At 43.8% G+C, this 21,059-nt stretch overlaps 1 protein-coding gene across 1 annotated transcript in view; it reads right to left on the bottom strand.

Annotated features, from left to right (window-relative positions):
• The window catches only part of LOC109908026 (atrial natriuretic peptide receptor 1), a 58,915-nt gene extending 39,152 nt beyond the window's left edge, over positions 1 to 19,763 (bottom strand). The window contains exons 1-2 of the mRNA XM_020506399.2: positions 18,834 to 19,763; positions 16,994 to 17,768 (exon numbers count right to left, since the gene is read on the bottom strand). Coding sequence (XP_020361988.2) covers positions 16,994 to 17,759 — 766 coding nt within the window. The 5' untranslated portion in view covers positions 17,760 to 17,768; positions 18,834 to 19,763. The remainder of the gene's footprint in view (positions 1 to 16,993; positions 17,769 to 18,833) is intronic.
• Between the last annotated feature and the right edge of the window lie 1,296 nt (positions 19,764 to 21,059).

Genomic DNA, 21,059 nt, shown 5'->3' with positions numbered 1-21,059 from the left:
CTCAAACTCAATCTGTCCCCATGGATGCAAGGGCACTGGACGGCCCCTCAATTAGAAGAGTCACCCATAGCACAATGCCCGTTCAGATACGGGTTTCAGGAAACCACAGTGAGACCATACAGTTCCTCCTCATCAATTCAGCACATGTTCCTGTTGTTCTGTGATTTTCTTGGCTCCAAAAACACAACCCTGTTATTGACTGGGTTGGAGCCCGTTTTGTCATTCCCATTGTCTTAAAGCGGCACAGCCGTCCCCGAGAAGTCCTCCTCAGGGCATAAGCAAAGCCTCGGATGTCTCTGCCGTTCCCACTGAGTACCATGACCTACTGGAGGTATTTAGTAAGGCACGTGCTACTTCTCTTCCCCCGCACCGTCCTTATGATTTTGCCATTGATCTCCTCCCCGGCATCACACCACCTCGTGGTCGGCTATATTCTCTATCCGGGCCAGAGACCAAGGCCATGGAAGAGTACATTGAGGATTCTCTGGCTACTGGAGGCATCCGTCCGTCTGCATCTCCTGCCGGTGCAGGGGTTTTCTTTGTGGAGAAGAAGGACAAGACCCTGCATCCGTGCATTGACTACCGGGGTCTTAATGATGACTCCTCTCTTCAGCTTTCGAACCTCTCCAGGGGGCCACCATTTTTTACAAGCTGGACCTTCGGAATGCCTACCACCTGGTTCGGATACGCGAAGGAGATGAGTGGAAGACAGCATTTAACACAGCCAGTGGACATTATGAGTACCAGGTCATGCCGTTTGGACTCACCAACGCCACCGCCGTCTTCCAGGCCCTGGTAAACAATGTGCTCCGGGACATGCAAAATTGTTTTGTGTACGTCTACCTTGACGACATCCTGATTTTTTTTCCGGTCTGCCCAAGAACACGTTCTCCATGTCAGACACGTCCTTCAGTGCCTCCTGGAGAACCAGTTGTTAGTGAAAGCCAGGAAGTTTGAGTTCCACCGCTCTACAATCTCCTTTCTGGGATATGTCATCGCTGGTGGAAATGTCCAAATGGACCAAGAAAAGTTGAAAGCTGTGGTAGATTGGCCTCAACCTACATCCAGAGTGCAGTTACAACGTTTCCTGGGGTTCACTAACTTCTACCACAGTTTCATTCGGGGCTACAGCACCCTGGCGGCCTCCCTCCCTGCACTCACCTCTCCCAAAGTACCGTTCACATGGTCGCCAGCTGTTGACAGAGCCTTTGTGGACCCGAAGCATTGGTTCACCACAGCACCCATCCTCGTCCATCCGGACCCGTCCCATCAATTTGTGGTGGAGGTTGATGCTTCTGATGTTGGAGTGGGGGCCATCCTATCCCAACGATCTGCCCAGGACCAAAAGCTTCACCCCTGTGCCTTCCTGTCTCATCGTCTCAATCCTGCAGAAAGGAACTACGACGTAGGCAACTGAGAACTTCTGGCGGTCAAGATGGCACTGGAAGAGTGGAGGCACTAGCTGGAAGGAGCAGAACATCCATTTTGGTTTGGACCTACCATAAAAATGTGGAATATCTCCGTACAGCCAAGCGCCTTAACTCAATCTTGTTATTTACAAGATTCAACTTCACCATTTCCTACTGCCCAATGTCCAAAAATGTGAAGCCTGACTCCCTCTCCCACCTATACAGTTCCTCCGCCACACCCTCAGTCTCCGAAACCATTCTCCCTACCTCATGCCTTGTCGCTTCTGTGGGTTGGGGTATGGAAACCTTGGTTCGCAAGGCACAACGTTTCCAGCCTGAACCTGAAGGGAGCCTGGCTAACCGGTTGTTTGTCCCAGACTCAGTCTGGTCCCGGGTCCTGGAATGGGCTAATTCCTCCAGGCTGACCTGTCATCCAGGTGCCTGTCGAACCCTAGCCTTCCTCCGACAATGTTTCTGGTGGCCCACAATGGTTCCTGACGTCTCTGCCTTTGTCGCCGCATTCACTGTGTGTGCTCAGAACAAGACGCCACAGCAAGCTCCTTCTGGCCTCCTTCAGCCACTACCTGTTCCTCATCATCCCTGGTCCCATATCTCTCTGGACTTTGTCACTGGGCTTCCTCCGTCTGATGGCAACACCGTCATTCTGACGGTAGTGGATCGCTTCTCCAAGGCTACCCATTTCATCCCTCTCCCCAAACTACCCTCTGCCAAGGAGACGGCCCAGCTCATGGTGCAGCATGTCTTCCAGGTCCATGGACTCCAGGTGGACATTGTCTCCGACCAGGGCCCTCAGTTCTCTTCTCAGTTCTGGAAGGCGTTCCCTAATCTAAAGGCCAGTCAGAGCGAGCTAACCAGGACCTGGAAATCACCCTAAGATGCCTGGTTTCAACAAACCCCACTACCTGAGTATGCCCCGAACACCCTTCCCTGTTCAGCCACGGGACTTCCCAGAGCAAGAGCAGGAAGTCAACGTACCCTCGGCCCAGATGTTCGTCCACTGCTGTCGACGTACCTGGAGAAGAGCTTGGGCGGCACTTCTCAAGACCAATTCCAGGTATGGTCAACAAGCGGATCACTGCGGGACTCCAGCTCCCCGCTACCGCATTGGGCAGGGGGTATGGCTTTCCACACGGGACCTGCCCCTTCGGGTGGAGTCCCGCAGACTGCCCCTCCGTTTCATTGGTCCTTTTCCCATCTCTAGAGTCCTTAGTTCCATTGCTGTCTGTCTCTTGTTATCCCCGTACCCTCCGTATTCACCCTACTGCCCATGTATCTAGGATTAAGCCTGTGCCTCACAGCCCTTTGTTTTCAGGCCCATCTCCAGGCCCACCCCTCCTCCCCGTGTCATCGATGGCCATCCGGCATACACGGTAAAATGCCTGCTGGGTGTTTGACCACGGCGCAAGGGTATCCAGTACCTGCTTGACTGGGAGGGTTATGGCCCGGAGTAGAGGTGCTGAGTTCCTGGATCCAGCCTTCATCGCCAATCGACACCCTGGTCAACCAGGTATGCGCCCACATAGGATGCAAGATGGCGCCCCTAGAGGGTGCGGTACTGTCACACCCTTGTGCTTGTCTCCACCCCCTCCAGGTGTTGCTTATTGACCTGGTGTATTTATCCGTGTGTTTCCTATCTCTCTGTACCAGTTCGTCTTGTTTGTCAAGTCAAACAGCGTTTTTGTGTCTCAGCTCCTGCTTTTCCAGGTCTCTCTTTTCTCGCCCTCCTGGTTTTGACCCTTGCCTGTCCTCACTCTGAGCCCTCCTGCCTGACCACTCTACATGCCCCTGACCTCGAGCCTGCCCATCGCCTGGTACTGTTTGGACTGACCTGGTTTATGAACTCTCAACCATCTGCCTCCTGTGTCTGCATTTGAGTCTCACCTGGTGCCCTGATAGTATCGATGTGTCTACAGAGGAGCAGCTGAAAGGAATGGCAAGAGATTTTGAAAAAGTCAAGGCAGCTGCAGACACATTTGTTCAGTGGGCAAACAGGAAGTCGAAGAAACAGGATGAGGAAACCGAGCTGGAGTTAGAGACCACTCTGCCAACGAAAAGGGCTCGAAATAAGATAACCATGCCTGGAGAGATGGCACAATATGAGACATTTATTGGGGCAGAGAGTGCATACAGGATTGGTGTCCATCTGCGATTTCTGAGTAATGGCACTGTGTATGCCAACATGGCTCTTCTGGACTCTAAAAACTTTAGTCAGCTAACATCCAGTGCCAGTGGCCTTCCACAGACAGCCCTTCAAGAACTAAGCAAATGTTTGATCAAATTTGACAGCAGAGCAACGGTGGCCAATTTACAGAGTGAGCTCATTAGTCTGGCAGAACAGTGGACTAGGTTAAAACAATCGGGATTTGAAGAATACACAATCAGGACTATGGAGGATCATGGACCTGAAGGAAATTAAGACGAGGTGGAGATGGTGAACAAGAGCTGTTCATCTTCCAAGGACTATCCAGTGTGTTGCTACCGTATTCTTAGTCAATACAACTTATTGACGATGCATACCACATCCAGGGTCTTGCTTACATGTTCCTACTTACCCTGTCAGTAACCCAGGTAGCTTGTGAGCGGAGTTTCTCTACTCTGAAATTCATCAAGAGTAGGCTCAGGAGCAATCTATCTCAACAGCACCTGGAGGCTTATATGCTCATGGCTACTGAGCGAGATGTTTTAATGGCCCTGGACAGTAACCTGGTTATAGATGGCCTTGATGAGAGAAGTAAGCTGCTGCAGAAATTACTCATTTAAGGAGGTAGGAAATATGTTTATTTAAATTTTATTCTATGACTTGCCTACTCACCAGTCTTTTCACCAACAAATTTCTTCCTGTATTATTTATTTTACTGGTCAGATGGTTCCAGAGATTCTTGCCACCTTCCTGCCAATATGTGCTCCTTCTAGCCAGCCTTCTCCTAAGAGCAACACATTCCCCTTATTCTGTTTTACATATATTTTACTAAAATTATTGTTATAAATATTGTTCAGTAATCTTGTTTACATAAAGTGTTGCGTATCACTGGGGGGATTTTGGGGGGTTGGTCTGAGTCAAAAAGTCCAGGGCCATTTTTCATTCCTAGTCCGTCCCTGGTCTTATCTAGTTTATTGTGGTCTGGTCTGGCACCGTGTGGCGTGGAAGAGTGGCACAGGAAGTCTCCAGGGGCGTGATGACATTCCTGTAGCACGCACTTCCTGTCCTGGCGGCTCTATTGTTTCAGGGTTTAATGGCCCTGATCAGGAAGTGAGCAGTGGAACCAAACCAACAAACCTAAGGAGACTAAAAGGGATCTTCCGGGTCGCCCTGGGCTCAGGAGACTTACAAAGGTATAAGGAGGGTCTAAGTGCCCTCCTCCTGGTGAGACTCCATCCTCATCCGGATCCCCTCCAAACAATGGCGCCACACTCAACTTTTAGTGGCACCAAGATATATAACATTTGGTGCAAGACAAGCTGTTGACAACATGAGTGGATAGCATAACGGCTAGAGGAGTGTAGAGCGGTACAAGGGGGCAAAGCCCAGGCCTGACCCCTGATCCCGGCACCGGGCGGAGCAAACACTGTGACTTTACATACCTTTCATGCCTGATAAGTGCACAGTCACACACACTTCCACTCTCATCTTCAGGCAGTCTGACACTTCCTTTGAACTTCCAACCTCAGGAAGAATTGATGGTGTAGTGGTTTCACTGTGGACAGCCAGCTCATACCATGACGACTGGGTGAGAGCAAGAGTGAGGCGGAGATAGCAAATAGAATGTCTGTCACACGTCATGGCATACCTATTGGGATCTTTGGATGAAAGCAGGAAGACCAGTGTATGGGCACCCGAAGCTGGAACATTAAATGAGAATCATGTAACAGTATGTACCAGTAAGTACCAGTATGTCACTGTGTACTTCACTCCAAGCGACCGCTCTATGTGTCCATGCAGTCACCATCCCACTGGACAAAAACTGGTTGAATCAACATTGTTTTCACGTCATTTCAACAAACAACTTTGCAAAAACTCATCAACTTAAAAGTATTTTGGGAATGTTTGTCTTTTTTTCACCCAATTTTTCACCCAAATCCAATGACATGGTTCAAATGTTGGTTCATTTCTTGTTAGTTGACAATCCAATCAAATGTAAATCAAAATACTTTGAGCAACACTTGTGCCCAGTGGGATATCTATAAGTGAACACTATTGAGATATTATACTTCTTTTAGACTGTGGCTACTATCAACCCATTCATAATGAATTTCTGTTTTTCTTCACTTGCCATCATAGCCACAGCACACGAAACAACCCAATACGGCTTTCTTGAAAGGTGGGATGAAATCAGCAAGAGCCTCTTGTATCGCAGCTTAGGCCTGCAGGGATCTGACCAGAAATATGGTATTGTTTATCTGATGACTCAAAAGACCATTTCAAAAGCTTTAGATGGATATATACTGACACAAACAAACAACACAACAAACAGGTTGGGGAGCCTTGGGAAATGCCCCAGGGAGAAAAGACATGGTCAATTCAACAGTGGAACTGACTTTCAGATCACAGATGAGATGGTACAAGAGGCCACACCAGAGCTTTGAATTAAAGTTACTCGGAACATTGAGTCCCACAGACTATTGGTTTTATAATAATTTTGCTAATTTCTGTCTGTGGGGGAACCTTGCCTTAGTTCAATATTTCCATCATAGTGTGAACAAACCATTAGGTTTACCCTACCATAAAGACTCCTTATATAAAAGGCTCTGACCACGACAACTATTTATAATTGGTACAAGACTTCACAAACATTTCCTTGATTCCATCCTGAGATGATAACAGGCCTTATCCCTAACATTTCAACATCGAGGTAAACTACTGTACTCTCTAAATGAATTGTGAGTGCTGAAAATGGTGGAAGACAGGCTAAACAGGGTCAGCTTTCAAAATGTAAAATGCTCTATGCTAATTGAGAGATACAAGAGTCTTGAATTTAGTCCTGTGCTATCTCTCTCTAAGAACAAATGTTGAAGGTTGTGTTGTTTTTTATGACACATCAAGTTCTGACATCATGATTTTCCTCAGCAGGAGATGTACTCAGAGAGTCTGCGTGCATGTGCATGTGTGTGTGTGTGTGTGTGCGTGTGTTCATGCTAGACAACTTGGGAGTTAATCATCCCAAAATGTGGTAGAGAAGTTTGTGGATTTGTCCCAGGCATGGAACTACCAGCCATGACTAAACTACAATCCAGTGTCTAGTTTAGAGCATTTATTTTCTAAACACTCTTAGAAAAAGGGTTCCAAAAGGGTTCTTTGGCTGTCCCCATAGGATAACCTTTTCTTGGTTCCATATAGAAAGAAACCTTTCTGGTTTCAAAGATATTCTACCTGGAACCAAAAGGGTTCTTCAAAAGGTTATTCTATTGGGACAACAGAAGAACGCTTTTAGGTTCTAGATAGAACCTTAATTTCAAGAGTGTACATCCAACATAATACAGAAAACATCCAATTATACAATGTCTAACTATAAAAAGCTTTGTTAGATGTTAAACTAGGATGGGAGTGCGTTCAAAGCTGAACCATTACGGCAGAAGCAGCCTCCGTCCCTCCCAGGACTCCAGACTCCACCTGTGATGAACAGCAGGCCTCACGAAGATAACTCAATGTGTGTGTTGACTCATCTGTGTGTAATCATTCAAACCAACAAATCTAAAACCAACCACAACCATCACCACTACCATCTCCCCCAGGCTCGAAGGCAAACTTATAGGCCTACATGTCTGACTCCTCTCCTTCTCCTTGCCTCTCCAGGATTCCAGGATATTAATTTTTAACTAATGCCAGATGGACTGGGCCGAGGGGGCGGAAAGGGAAAGGCAAGGCTGGGTACGGCCTTGTGGGTAGTTTAGTTCAGCATGGCCACCTTTTGCCTCAGCAACCATAGCGACAGGAGGAGGCGAGCTAGAAGAGATGGAAGCTCCAGGGTCTTGCGTCACCCCTTTTGGGAAGTCCAAGCTATGGGGTGAAGGGGTCATGTCGGGGCAAGGGTGATGTCAACAACCCCACAGAGTTACAGGTCCCTCTTAACACTGGGATAACAAGCTCAACTGCCTCAACTCTCTCGCTCATCAACATTTTCTACAATCTCTACAAAGATCTGCCACCATGAAAGGTAATTGAAAAATCACCCCCTCCCTTTCGCAAGTAGTGTGATGTTCTTAACTGTGTATAGACATTTCTTTATAGACAGGTAATCCCATTGGGATGAATTGAGTGCTCTTATCTCGTCAAGCAATTGGGTGCTGTACATTTCCTCAACTAATGATTAACAACCCAAGCGTTGCTTTTGGATATGCAGTGTATAGCTTTTCTACTCGCATACTGTACTCTCACTAACTTATAGAAGTTATGTAATCACTGGGCATGTGGGTATGTGTAGTGAGAAGGAAAATAACTTTTCTTTGGAAGTGATTATCTTTACTGTATGGCTTTGACAGTAGATAGACTTCCTCATCAATAAGATGAATGGGACTGATACTGAACCACCTGTGAAGCTACACCATCCTTGATTAAAACAGCCCGTTCCTAAATATAACTGATTAGCATACCAAGGTGGGGGTGGGGGTGAGGAGAGCAAAGAGAAGGGCAAAAAGAAGGTGGAGAAGAGAGGGGGTGGCAAGGGGAGAGCTGTGTCCACATGGGTTCATCATTTTAGTGATACATTTAAGTGATATATTTGCTAACATCAAAATCACTTTCACACTTTTTCTAAGTCACCCCAGAAATGTTAAATTCAGGTCAGGAATGTGTGTGAATATACAGTTAGTCGGAAGTTTACATACACTTATGTTGGAGTCATTAAAACTGTTTTTTCAACCGCTCCACAAATTTCTTGTTAACAAACTATAGTTTTGGCAAGTCGGTTAGGACATCTACTTCGTGCATGACACAAGTCATTTTTCCAACAATTGTTTACAGACAGATTATTTAACTTATAATTCACTGTATCACAATTCCAGTAGGTCAGAAGTTTACTGTGACTTTAACAGCTTATAAAATTCCAGAAATTATGTCATAGCTTTAGAAGCGTCTGATAGGCTAATTGACATCATTTGAGTCAATTGGAGGTATACCTGTGGATGTATTTCAAGGCCTACCTTCAAACACAGTGCCTCTTTGCTTGACATCATGGGAAGATCAAAAGAAATCAGCCAAGACCTCAGAAAAAAAATTGTGGACCTCCACAAGTCTGCTTCATCTTTGGGAGCAATTTCCAAATGCCTGAAGGTACCACGTTCATCTGTACAAACAATAGTACGCAAGTATAAACAGACCACGCAGCCGTCATACCGCTCAGAAAGGAGACGCGTTCTGTCTCCTCAAGATGAACGTACTTTGGTGTGAAAAGTGCAAATCAATCCCAGAACAACAGCAAAGGACATTGTGAAGATGCTGGAGGAAACAGGTACAAAAGTATCTATATCCACAGTAAAACGAGTCCTATATCGACATAACCTGAAAAGCCGCTCAGCAAGGAAGAAGCTACTGCTCCAAAACCGCCATAAAAAAGCCAGACTACGGATTGCAACTGCACATGGGGACAAATCGTAAATGTCCTCTGGTCTGATGAATTAAAAATAGAACTGTTTGGCCATAATAACCATCGTTATGTGTGGAGGAAAAAGGGGGAAGCTTGCAAGCCGAAGAACACCATCCCAACCGTGAAGCACGGGGGTGGCAGCATCATGTTGTGGGGGTGCTTTGCTGCAGGAAGGACTGGTGCACTTCACAAAATAAATGGCATCATGAGAAAGGAAAATTATGTGGATATATTGAAGCAACCATCTCAAGACATCATTCAGGAAGTTAAAAGCTTGGTCACAAATGGGTCTTCCAAATGGACAATGACCCCAAGCATACTTCCAAAGTTGTGGCAAAATGGCTTAAGGACAACAAAGTCAAGGTATTGGAGTAGCCATCACAATGCTCTGACCTCAATCCTATATGAAAATGTGTGGGCAGAACTGAAAAAGCGTGTGTGAGCAAGGAGGCCTACAAATGTGGCTCAGTTACACCAGCTCTGTCAGGAGGAATGGGCCAAAATTCACCCAAATTATTGTGGGAAGCTTGTGGAAGGCTACCCGAAACGTTTGACCCAAGTTAAACAATTTAATGGCAATGCTACCAAATACTAATTGAGTGTATGTAAACTTCTGACCCACTGGGAATGTGATGAAAGATATAAAAGCTGAAATAAATCATTCTCTCTACTATTATTTTGACATTTCACATTCTTAAAATAAAGTGGTGATCCTAACTGGCCTAAAACAGGGAAGTTTTACTAGGATTAAATGTCAAGAATTGTGAGAAACTGAGTTTAAATGTATTTGGCTAAGGGGTATGTAAACTTCTGACTTCAACTGTAGGTTGATAAACGCCCCATTCACATGATTCCATGGCTTGTGTAATTAACTGATTGAAATTAAACAAGAACCAATCTGGTCTTTCATAATACAAAATATTGTGAAAAAAGGTTACGACATTGATACATTTCTTGTGTTCTGTCCAACCATTTCATCAAAGTATATAAAAAATGTAGACTTTGCCAAATGTTTTTGGCTGTTGCTCTTTTTGTGTGCAGTCAATTGGGTTGCTTGATAGCGACGGCAGACACACACACACACACACACAATATGGGGAAGATTACTACTCCAGATGTTAAAAACAGCTAACCAAACAGAGCCGACCTGAAATAAACGCTGCTCCTTCCACACACAGCATTCATTTATTGATTAGTCTATGTAGGCTTACCTCTTCAGAGGAGAACTACTCCTACTGTAGCCTATGTGAAATGGTGTTTAATTAGTGACGCTACGAGCTCTGAAACCTTGAAGTAGTTGTTTTGCTTGTCCTGCAAGGGCCCACGGCTTTTGTGGAGCGATAGGTAACGATGCTTCCTGGGTGACAGTTGTCGATGTGTTCATAGGGTCCCTGGTTCGAGCCCAGGTTGGGATAAGCAGAGGAACGGAAGCTACACTGTTACACTACTAATACAGAGACAGCGATTTGTTATTCCCAGAAAAACTTTTTCTGACAGGAAATAACATTTACAGGTTCATTTTAAGGAATTAACACCAAAATAATTGACAAGAAGTGCAGTCAACTGTGTGAATCCACTCATAAAATATGTATGAACAGTGGACTAAAGGAAATCCTTCACAAGATTCAACTCTTCCTTTCTTTATAAGATTATCTCATAAAAACATCATGATCAATTATTGTAATTATGGTCATGGTTATTGCATCTGATAAATGCTGTGCTCGTGAAAGAACTTGGGTGAAACAAAAGGCAGATTTTTTGTTGTTGTTGACATTTCAGCAAATGGCCCCTTATTAAATTTCACACACCATGTATACCCACCCAGTCCACCGGGCTTAGCTCTTCTGCAAGTTATATGATGAGTTCTCCAATGTTGAGTTATTTAAACCCTTAAACTTGATCAATATTCAATACACCACCATCTCCATCCTGCTCCCTGCAGTGCAGCAGTGAGGATCCTATTTTGAAAGGAGCTGGAAGAAGGGATCAAAGTGCTCAATCAGCAAATGGGCTTTCCGAGCACATTTGTGGTGATCCTATAAAATCAGTTTTATTTAATTTTTTTGCCCATTTTGTTTTCCCTATTTTCAGCTTTTCGTTTTCATTTTCAAAATATTGTTTTTGTTATACAAAAACAACAACTCCTCATGAGGGGCCACCGGTTGCTCACGGGTCTGCACACCCACATCCATGTGTAACAAGTTGAGATAGCTCGCCGCTAAACTAATTTAGCAATCTAAAATAACTTTAGTTGACATGGCCTAATTGACTGACTATCAGTGACGGACAAATAGGGTTGCAAAGGGTCGGAAACTTTTCGGTACATTTCTGGAAATGTTCCATGGGAGCCCTGTAATTTGGGGAATTTTGATTAAATTCATCAAAAAAGTTAGCTTATAACAGTAAACCTTTTTTGTGGGATAGACAAGGCACGTCTAGGTCTTGTGGCATATTTTTGTTAAACTATCCCCAATTCAATGGAATTGCAACCCTCTGCATGCACAGTGCATTCTTCCATCACATGTACAGCTGATTCTCAAGATCATGCACAATAATGAGATGCTATTGAGCCCACACTACTACACTGTCTGAGCCAAGGACTACATGCTTTCTGGTAAGTTTTGAATCCAATACTGGGTGGGGTGAATATATTTTATATGACATACATAATTTTTTTGTTAACTAGTGAATAGTATCCTACAGCAAAGTGTGTTTAAATAATTTCTAACTTGTTAACAATTTCTGCTAGTTAGTTTTTGCTACCATGTGTGTTTTAGCTTGCAACTTGAGGAGTGTTAATTCACCTGTTTACATATATATTTCATTTTAAAACATTTATCTTACAAAGGAGTTGTTTAATCTAACTGCTTAACTATTTTTGTTTGTTTTACTCATTTTTTTTTCTAATCTTTACGGGAAAATGTGTGGAGACATTTCACTGCAGCTAACATAGAATGAAAAGCTGTGTACATTTTCAAATACTGTGCCAAATCATATGAGAAGAATGCAACGAAGATGCAGAATCATCTGGCCAAGTGCATAAAATATCCTCAGCGTTCACAACAAGCAACCTCTGACAAAGGTCCCTCTACTTCTATTTGAGGTGAAAATGATGAATCAGACAACTTATCCATAGCAACAGCTCATGGTCCTCCTGGAATCAGAAGTATTTTTGACTCAATGGAGGAACGTAGTCAGAGAAATGCTGATGAATGTCTTGCTCGAGCTGTGTACGCAACTGGTTCACCTCTGATGCTCACAGGAAATGTGTATTGGAAGAGATATCTGAATGTTCTTCGCCCAGCATACACCCCTCCAACCAGACATGCTTTATCTTCTCATTTGCTGGATGCAGAGTTCAACAGAGCTCAAGTGAAGGTCAAGCAAATCATAGAGAAAGCAGACTGTATTGCAATCATCTTTGATGGGTGGTTGAATGTTCGTGGGCAAGGAATAATTAACTACATCATCTCCACCCCTCAACGAGTATTCTACAAGAGCACAAACACAAGGGACAACAGACACATGGGTCTCTACATTGCAGATGAGCTGAAGGTAGTCATCAATGACCTTGGACCACAGAAGGTATTTGACAGAATGCACTGGTGACAGAATGCTGTGAACATGAAGGCTGCTTGGTCTAAAGTGGAGGAGTCCTACCCTAACATCACACCCATTGGCTGTGCTGCTCATGCATTGAATCTGCTCCTCAAGAACATCATGGCACTGAAAACAATGAATACACTCTACAAGAGAGCCAATGAAATGGTTAGGTATGTGAAGGGTCATGAAGTTATAGCAACAATCTACCTCACCAAGCAAAGTGAGAAGAATAAGAACACCACATGAAGCTGCCGGGCAACACCTATTGGGGTGGTGTTGTCATCATGTTTGACAGTCTCCTGGAGGACAAGAAGTCTCTCCAAGAAATGGCCATATCACAGTCTGCCAATATGGACAGCCCCATCAAGAGGATCCTCCTGGATGATGCACTTTGGGAGAGAGTGGTAAGCAGCCTGAAACTCCTGAAACCTATAGCAGTAGTCATTGCACGGATTGAGGGAGACAATGCCATCCTGTCTGATGTTCAGACTCTGCTTGCAGATGTAAGAGAAGAAAAAATCCGTACTGCCCTGCCCACTTTACTGTTGCTCCAAGCAGAGGAAACTGCAGTTCTGAAATACATCAAAAAGCGTGAAGACTTCTGCCTGAAGCCCATACATGCCACAGTGTACATGTTGGACCCCAAGTATGCTGGCAAGAGCATCCTGTCTGGTGCAGAGATCAACAAGGCCTATGGTGTCATCACTACCGTCTCTCGCCACCTTGGCCTGGATGAGGGCAAGGTTCTTGGCGGTCTGGCGAAGTACACTTCCAAGCAAGGGCTTTGGGATGGAGATGCAATATGGCAGTCGTGCCAACATATCTCATCAGCCACCTGGTGGAAGGGACTTTGTGGATCTGAGGCTCTTTCCCCTGTTGCCTTAATCATCCTCCAAATCCCACCAACATCAGCCGCCTCAGAACGCAACTGGTCCTTGTTTGGGAACACACACACCAAAAGCACGCAATAGGCGGACCAATACAAGGGTTGAAAAATTGGTGGCCATCCGGGCAAATGTGGGGCTTTTTGAGCCTGACAACGAGCCATCCTCAACAGGGTTGGAAAGTGACAGTGAAGATGAGGCCTCAGAGTCTGATGTTCAAGAGGTGAACATTGAGGGGGTCCAGGGAGAAGACACGGAAGCCTGAGAGGAAGACAACCAAAGCTTTAGTTTCCAGATTATCATTTGACAGAATAGTCAACTAATTTAATTAAAGTTCAATACGTAACTAAATTGTTTTTAAAATGTCTATTTGAAGGATTCAATCATTTGCAATTATGTCTACTTATGATAAGGTAAATTGTTTATGTTTCTGTCTCCATATGATATGGTAAATATATCCAATGCAAAAAACATCTACATTTAAATGGTATTTATATTAATATCGTTAATTCCCATATATTCCCAATACATCCCACGGAAAATTTACACCTCTGAATATTATGTACTACCCTACTAACAAAACAAGAGAAAAACTGCTGATCCACAACCATATTTTGAAATTGCACCTTGTATATTCTAGTATTCTAACTCACAACAGAAAGTTGAGACCTCGACCTATCCCTGTTCTAAAACCACAACAATGCTTAAACCACATGAGGAGACCACTAAGACATTTTCATTTTTGGGTGTAGACACACACACACACACACAAGGAGATATGAGAGACCACACTTTCAGTCTTTTCTCCTGGATTATTGTTCAGGCCCCTGAAGCAATAATGAAACCAGTCCAAAACAATACAAGCCATGTTCTTTTTCAGTAAAAGGGGCAATTGGGTGAAGCAACAGTTGTTGAGACAATGAATGCACCCAAACAACAGACTGAGGTCCCTGCAGCACGCAAACCGTCTCTGGTGTCATTTCCTCATCATAATTGTGTGCATATTTATTTATTGCTCCCTAGGGATGGCGGCAGGGGGTGGTGAGGTGGGGGAACATATTGTGAAAGGCTTCCTCTCTCTTGATGAGTGCTGAGGAAAAGGTCACAGCACTGCTGGTGAGTGTGACAGATGTGTGTCTATGTGTTACGGTGGGCTGGGGAGGCTGTTACAATATATTTTCGCACCACACACACATTTTTTTTTTTGCACATTGAGCACTCCTGACCCTCACTCTCTCCAACCATAGCGTGAGATCGGTGTTGGTGTTGTTGCGGTATTACTTGTCTCTGAGCTGAGAAGAGCAATGCATAAAATCTGAATATAAAGCATGTCTGTCTGATCCTCAAACCATCTTCTGTTCTGAAACAAACTGACAACCACCACAACACCATGTAAATCAACTGCTGATTGTGTGCTCTGACAGAATAGAGTTACAATCAGGAACATAATCAGAAGTATTTTTGTACTCTCATATACTGTGTAGGCTAACCCAAATGTTCCACTTGCTACTTTTCTTAAGTCATATTTCCACTATAAATCGTCCATGGATATTCTTTTAAATGGAGTTGTACAAATGGCTGTTTCAAGCATTGAAGATTTGCTGATAAATAAATGGGAGTTTAGTTTATTTTGATTCCTAACTGGGCCATGGCAGAGGTTATATTCAGGAAACAGCCTTTTTACCAAATTATTATTTATATATTACACCGGTCCCAATCTAATGAAACATTGCATCCCTTACGATGGATTTTCCCAGGCAGGTGTATGAGCAATAAAAAACATATGTCTACGAAGGTTTTTGGGTTAAACATTTCCCGAATGTTAATGCTAAATAGACACTTTAAAGTGGGAATCAGTAGTTTAAAAAATAAAGTAATCTCTGTTTCGGTAAAAATCTGAGGGATGGGCCTGGAGAAATGTAACCACTCTCAAATTCATAGACAGAGCTATGGATGCCAGGACTGACCATCCATGATATTAAAATAATAGATTTAACCATGTTTTACAGCTATATAGTTTATATTGACTTTGTTTACAAACACTGGAGTAAAACAAGCTTGTATTTTGGGTTCTGATGGGGTATGGCAGTTGGACTAAGCTCATGAGGCATTTATAAGTTATATTCTTCAAGAATCAATGGGTACATATAATTAATGTATAATTCCAAACATGGATGTAGCAACTGCAGATTGCCCCTTTAACCTAAATACATTAAACAACTCATAAGTTATGCGCACACAGGTCAACTGCACTCCATCAAAATGCATGGCTTAGTGTGGCCATTCTACCAGATCTCAGTTATAAAACCTTAACTAAAAGCCATAATCAATCACACCATGATGCCTGTGAATTTGGAATAAGCCAAAGACAACAGTCTTCTGGCGATCCATGTAACCAAAACAACGAAGTTCACAGTGTGAAAACAAAAAGAAACATGGTAAGTCACGCATGCGTTCTTGTTGAACAGAAATACTCATATTTAGTACTTGTTCCAGGACATGGATTACCTCTGTTTTGTTTGAACAAATCCCTAATTTGACTAAGTCCATAATTTGCTCACCTCTGGTTAGATATGATGAACTGCAGACCAACAAAAAGCAAAGGGCCAGGGTAATTAGCCCAATGACAGAGTCTGTTTAGCAGGAAATACCTACAGATCTGATATGTTGACTGCAGCTCCCTTATAATGTCGCTCTTGACCTCTGTTAATATATGTCTTCTCTGGAGATGTTTTTATACCCGTGTGGGAACGGGAGAGGGAAGCTCATAGAGAACCAATCGAGAGGCTTATCTATCTATTTGTTGACTCACTTGACTTTGCAAAGAAAGTGATAGATTGGAGTAGCAATGGATTATATTTGCTTTGTACTCACTGTGTCCATTTCCTCAAAGGCAGCAGAAGGGTAAACTGAACCAAAATACAGTGAAAACAATTTGAGGGGTTTCATAAAACTGCTGTATCATCTAATGACGCCGATCTTATTATCTCTGTCTGTCCTGAGGACAGGCCATTTGCAGCAGTGAGTTGTCTGATCTGCACAGCATCGATTGAGCTCATAATTCTTGCTTAGGCTGCCAGGGCATCCATGCCCTGCAGCAAGGATCAAAAGCTAATATCCACGCTTAACAAGCCCTGCTGCTAAGAATCATTCAGAGGGCAGGAGCCATCAAATATCATAGGTAATAAGTGAAACACATACACACACACAATCTTAAATATGAAAACAAGCACATACAGTTTAGCTATTTTTGTACAGCTGTGTCAACAAAGAAATCTATGTCATGAGGGCTTAGGCTGAATAAATAACATGCTCCAAGAAGGTTCTTTTCAGGCTGTTCTTAGGCTGACAAGCCTAAGCATAATGAAATAAGTTCCAGACAGAAATTAAAACGAAAAGACACCGTGCCAACCCACTGAACATTAACAGATTTGCTCTCACAATAGTGAGAGTATACAAAGCTGTGAATAAAGTGTAGTGAATATAGGGGACCCACCTCGGCCATCTTGCTTGATGTTGTGGAGCAGGTCAGAGTAGTTGACTGGTCCAGTGTTCTCCTCAAATACCAGGTCCACCGAGGTGATGTTGTTCAAGTGCAGCTCTGTGTAGAGGCCCTCCACAGCGAAGTAGCACGGTCGGTCGTCCTTCTTGTTGTCACTGAACATGAGCAGCACCTGCTCCTTCCACTCAAAGTGCTTGCAGATATGGAGGCCGAACTTGCCCAGCTTCTTGTGCGTGGGGCCCGTGTTGGTGATGGACGGGTACATGTTGATTCCGTTGAAGCCCACGGCTGGGGCGCCCGCCGTTACCATGGGGATGTCCCAGTGGGTGGTGAAGAGGCCCACTGGGGAGGAGGTGTAGTCACAGCCCGGCCCAATGAAAGCCCAGGGGTCGTGGGCGAACTTGAGGTCAACAGCCATGAGTGGGGCGATGGACTCAGAGCAGATGCCCTCCTCGTTCTCGCTGTTCTCAAACACGTAACCCAGGTGGTGGCCAGGGAGGAGCGCTGGGTCAGTGTTGATGGTGTCAATGGCTCGTTCCAGAGCCGGACCCACACGGGGCCAGGCCCAGGGGTAGGCAGTGTTTCTCTGTGGTAGGATGATGGCCAGCGTGATGTTCCGGTGCTGCCGATGGTCCCGGTGCTCTCTGGGGCGTCGGTGTGAATCACGGTGCCGGGAGGACCTGCCAGACTGGACCCACTGGAGACAGGCACCCAGCAGCAGAAGAAAAACCAGCAACAGTTTCTCTCCCTGCATCCTCATCCTGTTAGGCTGTTGAATAATGTCCTTGTGAATTATTTATCCTGTTGAGCTTAAGAGTGAGACATAGGGAGACTATTGTACACACACACACAGACACACACACACAGTTTGAAGTCTCTTCATGTCTGTTCAACTCTGTTCAAAGAGCTGTTTTTCTTCGTCACAGCTGAATTCCCTCAAACTATTTTTCTTCATGTCACGTTTGAGTGGCCTTTGCACTACCATGTTATAGAACATATATGAGAGGGTGACTCCCTTATACCAGACTGGAGTTACTGAGTTACTGGGCAGTTCTGTCCCCTCAAATCAGATTTATACTCAGGAGTTGAGCATATAAACGGAATAATTAACCATGCATCAAAGAATGTCAACGTGTGTGACAAAATACTTGTCATAGCTCCCTTTAGTAAGTTATGGTGAAGGTGAACTTTCCTAGACAACTACATGGTTGTTAATTGCCTCTATCAAACTGGTAGACCATTAAGCTTGCACCTGACAGGATATGCAGTGATTTAATTGTTTAACTGCACTGTTTGGCATCAAAGCCCGGTACACCAACAAATAACTAAACAATGGAGCAATAATCGAAAGTGCTTTGCATGGCATTTTCAAATGCATGTAGGCTAGATAGAGCAGTGTTCAGTCTGAGGGCAATTACTTTTATTCATTTGAAGCTATAGGCTAACGTTACATCTTGTTTATAAAGTATTTTATCAAAAACAAAAACAATTGAGTCATAGGGCGTTTAGGGTTATGATAATCTCATGTCTGAAATCAGATAAAGGATTTTTCTAGTAGATAACAAACATTTAGAACTTCTAAATGTATACATAACAAAACCTTAAAACGTTATAAGGAGGGTATACCTGTTTGTTTGTTTTCCAGCTAACGTTATTAGCCTTATATTAGGCCTAAAGATTTGTTCTCACATCATAGCCTAACGTTACACTCAAAAGTCATTTTGGAGTACATGTGGTGCACTGTCTGGCTGTAGGCGATATAATTTAACATGGATTAAAATGTGTTGCAGCTCCAAAAACACATTTGACATTTGCCTAAATATAATACAATTACCTTAAATTGAGTTTACTCCCTCCATGTCAAGCTCCGGTTTATGCCGACGTCTGTGACTGTCAGTGACTGAGGTGAAATATCAGCTGGGAGGCTCGAGCTGTGTGTGGGCAGAGGAGCTGATGGGTAAGCGAAACCCGCGAAAAGGCAACGCGTGGTTCACGAAAGCGGGGGATATCGGCAAAAAAAAACATCAATGAAGTTTTTCCTTTTAGTGCGCACAAAGAAACCAGAATAAAATAAATAGGAGAATCAACAGAATGAATGCACAGCCACAGTCAGTAATTTGAGAGGTACTAGCTCCCACCTCTTTTATCAAAGAAAACAGACTGGACAAAGTTGGCGTTGGCTTTCCTGATTCAATTATTTTAGGCTAAGCAAAGACAGTCCTTGATTATTTGCTGTGTCAGACAAAGTAGCATATCTCTGCAGAAAATGTGCCTGTTGTTTCATAGTTGTAGCATGAGAACTTTTTGCCTGAATTAGAACATATTCCATGGAAAGGCTAGCAAAGTACCAGCACTGCTCAGCACCTTTAGCTGTGTTCCAGGTCCACAACTCAGGGAAGCTGATTCTATGCCTGCATGGGTCAGCTGTTGAACTCCAGGGTCAGGAAATCCCACGGCATCAGGTAAAGAACACGAGATGACAACTGCCGTCACACACCAAGAAAATGCTCTACAGCCACAGGTCAAAGAAACACGCACACACACACTCGGCCTCCCTTCGTCTGGTCTGACGGTGTGTCCGGCTCCTCACACAGCTGTATATCCCTGTGTCTGTGTGTGTATGTCTGGTTTCATGCCAGTATCCCTTGTACTCTGTATATTTCAGTGTTACGCTGGATAGCTTGAGGCTATCCATATGAGGCTAAGTTCCATATGAGGCAGCCTTGGCCAGTCGGAGTAGAGACTGACTGCCTGGCGCTGGAACAGTGTGTATGTGCTTGTATGAAAGTGTGTGTGTTCACCTCGTGGTGGCGTCTTACTCATTCATGCACAGGCGTAGGCTTTCGTTTCCACTGGAGCGGGAGGGAAGGAGAGAGAATGCGAGAAATGAGGACTGGATCTAATACAAATATTTATTCTCAAGCAATTAGCACAGTGGTAAATAATTCTACCACAGAGGAGCTGTATTTAAAAGCATGTCCAACAGTCTATGTTGAGAGAAATGTTACCAGTTGTTGAGTGCATGCATCTTTATCATAAAATATCGGGGGTTGAACATGTATATCAGGTTACACACACACACACACAGTAGGTTTACGTGGACAGTAATACTTCTATATTGAACTGATTATGGCAGTAGGCAGATTATGCAATAGTCATTTAAACACATTACTCTGTTTATCTTAATCGGCGTAAAATCAAAACCTAAGTAAGCATACACCAATTAAAACACCAGCAATCTTTCGAATTATGTAGGCCTAAACACCGACGTTCCAGCTGTGTATTTGATCTGCGGATGTGCTAGCACCAACCGAGAGAGCCTCCCTCTTTGAAATGAGTTCGAAACAACTGAATGTATGCGTTTAGTAGTTTTCACAAACAAACGTTATATGCCCGAACTCAGAATCAAAAATGCTTTCCAAAAATAGCACAGTCACAATGGTAGAACATTTCTTTTGATTGCCGATCTTCTGCATTTATCAGAGTGTCATCAGGTAGCCTGATTTCAGATGTGTCCATGTAAATAGGATTATTAGGGAAAATCGTTCTTCTTGCAAAGCATATAGGTTAATTAACCTAACGTTTTAATCGAACTGTTATATAATCTGACTATCCACAATAATGTCATTATTGTGTGCAGGTAACCATACTCATAAAGTGAGCGAATATTTTTTTCAGATTCAATTGTTTGTGACATGTGAAGGGGGGCCCACAGAGAGGGTCAGGAAATCAGATAACTTCCTGCATTTCAACACATATTGCCATGGTGCAGAGATATTTGTTTTGTTTTAAAGCACTTTTTCTGTAATTCTACCCCGTTGCCACGGGGCAGGAGGAAAATTTGCTGTTTTACAACTCATCTCAAGCTTTTGTTTACATTTTGCCTTTAGGCTGAGGCAAAATGTTGCAATTTTAAAGCTAATTTCCTGCAATGCTACACATTTTTCAATCATATGCTATCTGGGGGCCCCTGACACTGGAGGCCGGGCTCCCCGGGGTACGTGCTCAGCACGCCCGTTCGGTAATCCGGCCCTGATCTTTGGAGGCATGATCTATTCGT

The sequence above is a fragment of the Oncorhynchus kisutch genome, linkage group LG2 (genome assembly GCF_002021735.2).
Source record: "Oncorhynchus kisutch isolate 150728-3 linkage group LG2, Okis_V2, whole genome shotgun sequence".
In the NCBI taxonomy this organism is placed as follows: Eukaryota; Metazoa; Chordata; class Actinopteri; order Salmoniformes; family Salmonidae; genus Oncorhynchus; species Oncorhynchus kisutch.
The sequence above is the reverse complement of the archived record's forward strand: the minus strand, read 5'-3'. Positions and strand labels throughout refer to the sequence as shown.